General features: G+C 53.9%; 1 protein-coding gene across 2 annotated transcripts; it reads left to right on the top strand.

Annotated features, from left to right (window-relative positions):
• Positions 1-803: 803 nt before the first annotated feature.
• PCDH8 (protocadherin 8) lies at positions 804-4701 on the top strand. 2 transcript variants are annotated; one of them, XM_047079438.1, is made up of 3 exons: positions 804-3146; positions 3632-3839; positions 4328-4701. In XM_047079438.1, the coding sequence occupies exons 1-3, from the start codon at positions 804-806 to the stop codon at positions 4699-4701; spliced, it is 2925 nt and encodes a 974-aa protein (XP_046935394.1). The 2 variants fall into 2 exon arrangements, with proteins under 2 accessions (XP_046935394.1, XP_046935311.1); XM_047079355.1 differs by having other exon boundaries at positions 804-3437.
• Positions 4702-7688: the final 2987 nt, after the last annotated feature.

Below are 7688 nucleotides of genomic sequence, written 5' to 3'. Positions count from 1 at the left end.
GTGGCAGCCCTGATCGCCGTCGCTCACACGAGTAAAACACAATTGCGTACACAAATTTGAATAAAATCAATTCTCTCTTATCCTTAGGACTCCTAAATCGAGAGAATGTATCTGAGAGCTTTGGGAAGCTGGGAGAGAAAGCTAGTAAAATCTTACTGGGTTAAGAAAATCAGTGGAGAAAAAGGAACGAGGTTTAGGAAAGCCTCTAAGATGCAAAATGCAGAGTGGGTGGGGGGGTCCCTCACCACTACCCCGAAATCCAAGGTTGTTTTCAGTTCAAACAGCCGGCCCTGGACAGGCACAATTAACAAAACCATCCACCCCCCTTTAACTCCCGGCGACCTGTGCCAACTCCTCTGTATTCAGGGCGCTGACAGGAAAGGAAAAAAAGGCGAAAGGAGTTAAACAAAGAAAAGATTCCCTAATTTTCCTTTCTTGTTTTCCCCTCTAAGCCTTTCCACATTAAAGGGATTGTCAGAGGCTGGCGTAGGAGCGGCGCGAGCGTGAAGCTGCCATTGGCTGCCCGGCTCTGGTTATTTGCATATCGGCTGTTATAAAAGCGGAGGCGGCGCGCAGCGGCGCAGCTCCAGCAGCTATAGAAGGAAGGGAGAGGTGTGTAGTGTGGACCGGACTGAGCGTCCTCAGAGCCCGCCGGAACCTCGAGCTGCAGCCCACAGATCTCCCGCACTGGGCTCGCAAAGAGCGTGCTCGGAGGAGCCTGGAACTCACGCCCGGACCTGCACCTGCAAACCAGAGAGGAATTGCTCCCTCAGCTTTTTGGAATAGCACTTGGGGCTAGCGGCATGAGTCCGGTGAGGCGCGGGGGCAGCCCCTGCCTTTTCCCATTACAGCTCTTCAGCCTCTGTTGGGTGCTTTCGGTGGCCCAGAGCAAGACAGTGCGATACAGCACCTTCGAGGAGGACGCTCCTGGCACGGTCATCGGGACCCTAGCTGAGGACCTGCATATGAAAGTATCCGGAGACACAAGCTTCCGCCTGATGAAGCAGTTCAACAGCTCGCTGCTCCGAGTGCGCGAGGGCGACGGGCAGCTGACCGTCGGGGATGCGGGCCTGGACCGCGAGCGGCTGTGCGGCCAGGCACCACAGTGCGTGCTGGCCTTCGACGTGGTCAGCTTCTCCCAGGAGCAGTTCCGGCTGATACACGTGGAGGTGGAGGTGAGGGACATCAACGATCACGCGCCGCGCTTTCCCCGGGCCCAGATCCCCGTGGAGGTGTCCGAGGGCGCGGCTGTGGGCACGCGCATCCCGCTGGAGGTGCCGGTGGACGAGGATGTGGGAGCCAACGGGCTGCAGAGCGTGCGCCTGGCCGAGCCTCACAGCCCCTTCCGCGTGGAGCTGCAGACGCGCGCGGACGGCGCGCAGTGCGCGGACCTGGTGCTGCTGCAGGAGCTGGACCGCGAGAGCCAGGCCGCCTACAGCCTGGAGCTAGTGGCCCAGGACGGCGGCCGCCCGCCGCGCTCCGCCACTGCCGCCCTCAGCGTGCGAGTGCTGGACGCCAACGACCACAGCCCGGCCTTCCCGCAGGGCGCCGTGGCCGAGGTGGAGCTGGCGGAGGACGCGCCCGTGGGCTCCCTGCTGCTGGACCTGGACGCAGCCGACCCCGACGAGGGCCCCAACGGCGACGTGGTGTTTGCCTTCGGTGCCCGCACCCCGCCCGAGGCGCGCCGCCTCTTCCGCCTGGACCCGCGCTCGGGCCGCCTCACCCTGGCAGGACCCGTGGACTACGAGCGCCAGGACACCTATGAGCTAGACGTGCGGGCCCAGGACCGCGGTCCCGGGCCTCGGGCCTCCACCTGCAAAGTCATCGTGCGCATCCGCGACGTCAATGACAACGCTCCGGACATCACCATCACCCCGCTGGCCGCCCCGGGCGCGCCTGCCGCCTCTCCCTTCGCCGCCGCCGCCGCCGCCGCCGCGGCTCTCGGGGGTGCGGACGCGACCTCGCCGACCGGACCTGGAACGCCGGAGGCCGGCGCCATCTCGTTGGTGCCAGAGGGGGCGGCGCGCGAGAGCCTGGTGGCTCTGGTCAGCACCTCGGACAGAGACTCGGGCGCCAATGGGCAGGTGCGCTGCGCCCTCTACGGGCACGAGCATTTCCGGCTGCAGCCGGCCTACGCGGGCAGCTACCTGGTGGTGACCGCGGCGTCCCTGGACCGCGAGCGCATCGCTGAGTACAACCTGACGCTAGTGGCTGAGGACAGAGGCGCGCCCCCTCTACGCACCGTGCGGCCCTACACGGTGCGCGTGAGCGACGAGAATGACAACGCGCCACTTTTCTCACGACCAGTCTATGAGGTGTCCGTACGTGAGAACAACCCGCCCGGGGCCTACTTGGCCACGGTAGCCGCCCGGGATCCGGACCTGGGCCGCAACGGCCAGGTCACCTACCGGCTGCTGGAGGCCGAAGTAGGCCGTGCCGGGGGCTCGGTGTCCACCTATGTGTCGGTAGACCCGGCTACCGGGGCCATCTACGCGCTGCGAAGCTTCGACTATGAGACCCTACGCCAGCTCGACGTGCGCATCCAGGCGAGCGACGGTGGCTCCCCTCAGCTCTCCAGCAGTGCCCTGGTGCAAGTGAGAGTACTGGACCAGAACGACCACGCACCCGTCCTGGTGCACCCGGCGCCGGCCAACGGGACCCTGGAAGTGGCGGTCCCCGGGCGCACGGCAAGGGACACGGCGGTGGCGCGTGTGCAGGCCCGGGACGCAGACGATGGTGCCAACGGGGAGCTGGCATTCGAGCTGCAGCAGCAGGAGCCGCGAGAAGCCTTCGCCATCGGCCGCCGCACGGGGGAGATAGTGCTCACAGATGACCTCTCGCAGGAGCCCCCCGGCCGCGTCTTCCGGGCTCTGTTGGTCATATCCGACGGCGGCCGCCCCCCGCTCTCCACCACTGCCACTGTCAGCTTCGTGGTGACAGCAGGTGACGGACGCGGGCTGGTGGCGCCCGCCAGTGCAGGGAGCCCGGAGCGCTCTCGCCCGCCTGGCTCGCGGCTCGCGGCGTCGGGGCCGGCGCTACAATGGGACACGCCGCTAATCGTCATCATCGTGTTGGCGGGAAGCTGCACGCTGCTGCTGGCCGCCATCATCGCCATCGCCACCACCTGCAACCGCCGCAAGAAGGAGGTGCGCAAAGGGGGGGCCCGCCGGGAAGAGCGGCCCGGGGCGGCGGGCGGCGGAGCCTCGGCTCCCGGCTCCCCGGAGGAGGCTGCCCGGGGAGCCGGGCCCAGGCCCAACATGTTCGACGTGCTCACCTTCCCTGGCAGCGGCAAAGCGCCCTTTGGCAGCCCCGCGGCCGACCCGCCCCCGCCCGCGGTCGCTGCGGCCGAAGTGCCGGGCTCGGAGGGCGGCAGCGCCACCGGGGAAAGCTCCTGTCACTTCGAGGGGCAGCAGCGGCTCCGCGGCGCGCACGCCGAGGTGAGGCCTTCCTTCGGCTGGGCGCCCCCCTCCGTGCTCCGCGGACAGGCTGGGGGAAGGGATGGAGGGTTCTGGGTGTGCTTGCGCCGGAGAGGTCTAACCTGTCACACTTGTTTTTTTTGTTTCTTGTCCAATCCTCACCGCTCCCTCCCTCCATCCCACCCCCGCCCCGCTACTCCCATTCCCTGCTGCAGCCCTACGGTGCCTCTCCCGGCTTCGGAAAGGAGCCGGCGCCCCCTGTGGCGGTCTGGAAAGGACACTCTTTCAATACCATCTCCGGCCGAGAAGCTGAGAAGTTCAGCGGCAAAGACAGCGGCAAAGGGGACAGTGATTTCAACGACAGCGATTCTGACATCAGCGGGGACGCTCTGAAAAAGGATCTCATCAACCACATGCAGAGTGGTGAGGACTCTTCTTTCCTGACAAGTTCAACGTTCCTTCTCTCCCCGCCCCCTTCTGCCCTCCTCTCACTCTCCGTTCCCCCAGCCCTCTTCCTCCTTCCCCACTTTTTTCAGTCCTCGGAGTTTGGGATCCCAGCCTTCCTCAGAGAGAAGAATTTCAAAATGCCTCGTCGAGGCAGCTCCACCACTCAAATAAAGAACACAATCCCATCCGGTTAGGCGGAGGCAGGGGTGACGCTAGCTACCTGAGGAGGGGAATTCTGCTTATCAGGTTTTTAATTTGCTTCCAGCCAAAAAAGCTGAACCAACTTCGTGTTAAGGTGGCTTCATAGGAAGCAGTATTTCTTTCAAATCTTGAATCGTCGCGTTCACCCCCATACTCTTCTTTTCAGCCGCCCTGACCCCGTCTGACATTCTGAAGAGGGAGGCGTAGCTGTATGCAATCTCAGTAACAATCATCACCCTCTCTCCCTTTCTCTTTTCTGTTAGGACTGTGGGCGTGCACCGCTGAGTGTAAGATCCTGGGCCACTCTGACCGCTGCTGGAGCCCGTCATGTGGAGGGCCCAACACACATCCCCCGCCTCACCCACCGGCCCAGATGTCTACCTTCTGTAAGAGCACGTCCCTGCCTCGTGATCCTCTGCGCAGGGACAATTACTACCAGGCCCAGCTGCCCAAGACAGTGGGGCTGCAGAGCGTCTATGAGAAAGTGCTACACAGGGACTATGACAGGACAGTCACTCTGCTCTCCCCTCCCCGCCCAGGGAGGCTCCCAGACTTGCAGGAGATTGGGGTACCCCTCTATCAGTCCCCCCCTGGCAGGTACCTGTCCCCAAAGAAGGAAGCCAATGAAAATGTGTAATCCCATGCTGCATGTCTTCACAACATATACAGGTCACTCCGAGAAGCCCCTAAATTATTGACAGGTTTCAGTGTTGTATATATAAATATGCAAGATGTGCCTTAAAATGAAGTTGTTGGAAGCTATTTCCAATCACATTGGTACTGTTTGGTATTTGCAAACAAAAATGTAGTTAATGTAATTTTTATGAAATGTGTGCAGTATTTAATTTTTCTTATCATGCTATTGACTTTAATTTCACTTGCGGCTTGCCATTTTCTTAGTGTTTTTAACCTGTACATTGTGTAATGTAATGTTTGTATATAATGAAATTTTGTTATATTTTTATATAATAAAAGCTAAAGTGGAAGTTATTGCCAAAGGAACTGTCTGTAAGACAAAAAAAAATGGGAATTACTTAATGGAATTTACCTTTCACCTGAAACAACCTAGTGTTTGAGAATTTTTGCCTTGCCAAGTATACCTTGTATATCTTGAGTCTGTGGTAGATTTCAAGTTCAATGTTACTTAATTACATTTGGTTTTCTGTAAACCGTGTCACTTATAAGCACAGTAATAAAGGATTTGTCATGTGTTTGAAGAATCTGCTAATTGCTTTTCATGAAGTTGCCTACAGTTAGACATTCACAAATAATCTAAGAGCCAGAATTAAACCTTCTTTCAAGTGCTAATTATTTGGGCATTATTAATATTCACAGCAATATTAAATTTCCAAGTATTGGAAAGTCTCATCTGAGTATTAAAAATACTTTATTTTGTAAATCATGCACAACTCCATTTACATCAGGCACTCTATAAAATCCTTTTCCTCATTTATTCACTCAACAGATATTTATGGTGCATCTACAAAAAGTGGAGAAAGCTGTTTGGGCTGTTCATTCACTAATTAAACATCTGTTGAGTTTTTACTAACTGCAGTAACTCCTCTAAGAGCTGGAGTTCGAGGTTAAGAAGACCTAATCTCAAGGAGCCCTTAGCATACAGGATGTTAATAGCAAAAAGACACTCAAATGTACGGGTGAAATGACACTTGGGATTTGCTTTAAAATATTCTAGAAGGAAACATGGGGCTACATGAAACAAGACTGATAAAATATGGATCATTGCCACTGCTAGCACGGGTACATGTGGAGATGGAGGAGGGTAATGATACTGATCTATTTGTGTGTTTGCATGTACTTGACGTTTGTTATGGAAGGTTTTTAAAAAGCCACTCTAAAAGACCTATGTCTATTTCTTATATTTAATGCATTCATTTCATTGGAAATTAAAATGATAACAATAAGCGCTAGCATTTACTGAACAAGCTTTAAAATGAGCAGAGCTCCTTACAAAGCATCTGCATGAATTATCTCATTTAATCCTCAAACTACCCCCCATGAGATGGGAACTATCATTATCTCCATTTACAGATAAGGAAACTGGGGCACAGCAAGGTTAGGTAAAATGCCCAAAGTCACCCAGCTAATCAGTGCCCAGAATGAGATTCAAACCCAGATTATTCAAGGCAAGAAAATAAAATTAAGCAACAAGAGGTTTGTTTTTTTTTTTTTTTATCTTGAAAGAAACAAAGAGGTGGAAAAGTCCCAATGCATTGCCTTTACCGCCTGATTATTGTTTAGCTCTTTATATTTGTGAAGTGCCTGTGTTCCCTTATTACTAATTACAGAGTGTGAGGCACTGTAATGAATAGAGGAGCCCTCAAAGCTGCCTGTTGAAGTCATAATTGAAACCAGTGGTGGCTCCAAGCCGAACAGCAGGGTGGTCACACACAAGTGCTTCGCCACCCACGGCCTGCACAAAGTTCAGCGGTTTCTTCATGCAACTGAGCTGAGCATGTGCCTGACAAGTTCAGACTGCCCAGACATCACATTCTAAAAGAAAGCATCAGATGTGGCTAGGTTACCAGACAGCTCCAGAGCCACGATGACCAGGCGCCAGCAGAGAGAGCCCTAGCTAGAACTCCCATTTCAACATCTACATCTTTATTCTTGAGCCAGTCCCATCAAATGCAGAGCCGAAGGACCAATAACCCCACACTGCCGTCTAAAAACATCTGATCTCTGGGGTGCCTGGGTGCCTCAGTCGGTTAAGCGGCCAACTTCAGTTCAGGTCATGAGCTCACCTTTGGTGGGTTCAAGCCCTGCCTCAGGTTCTGTGCTGACAACTCGGAGCCTGGAACCTGCTTCGGATTCTGTGCCTCCCTCTGTCTCTGCCCCTCCTCCACTCGTGGTCTGTCTGTCTCTCTCTCAAAAATGAAAGAAAGAAAGAAAGAAAGAAAGAAAGAAAGAAAGAAAGAAAGAAAGAATTCAATCTCTGAATGTGTTTGCCTGTTTTTATCCTTCCAAAGTAAAATACTGTCATTGTCATTATTTTATTTTGTACCATGAAAACTATTTCATTAATCCAAAAAATCAGTTGTCAAAACCGCTATGACTTCACCATCATATTTTTCCCTTAGAGAAATGACCATTAAGAGACCTTATTTTTGCTTAGAACTTAAAAAAAAATCAAACATACAATTCAGTCCATAAAATTGTTTGTTTAAACCAAAAAAAAAAAAAAGGCAGGGGTGGGGGGAGTTGGAGGGGAGTTCTAAGGGCCAGCAGCAGGAGCTCTCAGAGAAATGGGAGTTAAGTGCAAGAGGCTTCATGCTTTTCTCTAGAAATGTTGACTTTTGTGTACATTTCTAAGAAAATATATTACTTATTAAATTAAATGAACAGCTCTAAATGCCGAATACTTAGGACAATGCCCAGCCCATGGTAATAATTGCTTCGTTCTATCTTGCCTTCCTTGAAAGCCAATCTCTATAGTAACTATCAGCCCAGTCCCACCACTAGGGAAGAGGACACAGACTCGGGCTGTCTGGCCTTGTTTTGCAATCAGTTTGCTTTCTTCACTTTTTCCTCTTTCAGTATGTCATTCAGAACCTTGTGCATACTCAACACTCTACAAACAAGTGCAGCTAAAGTAAACATCACAGG

Source organism: Lynx rufus, unplaced genomic scaffold (assembly GCF_022079265.1).
Source record: "Lynx rufus isolate CCGP_SWC_20201006 ecotype Redwood Valley unplaced genomic scaffold, mLynRuf1.p SCAF_1, whole genome shotgun sequence".
In the NCBI taxonomy this organism is placed as follows: domain Eukaryota; kingdom Metazoa; phylum Chordata; class Mammalia; order Carnivora; family Felidae; genus Lynx; species Lynx rufus.
The sequence above is the reverse complement of the archived record's forward strand: the minus strand, read 5'-3'. Positions and strand labels throughout refer to the sequence as shown.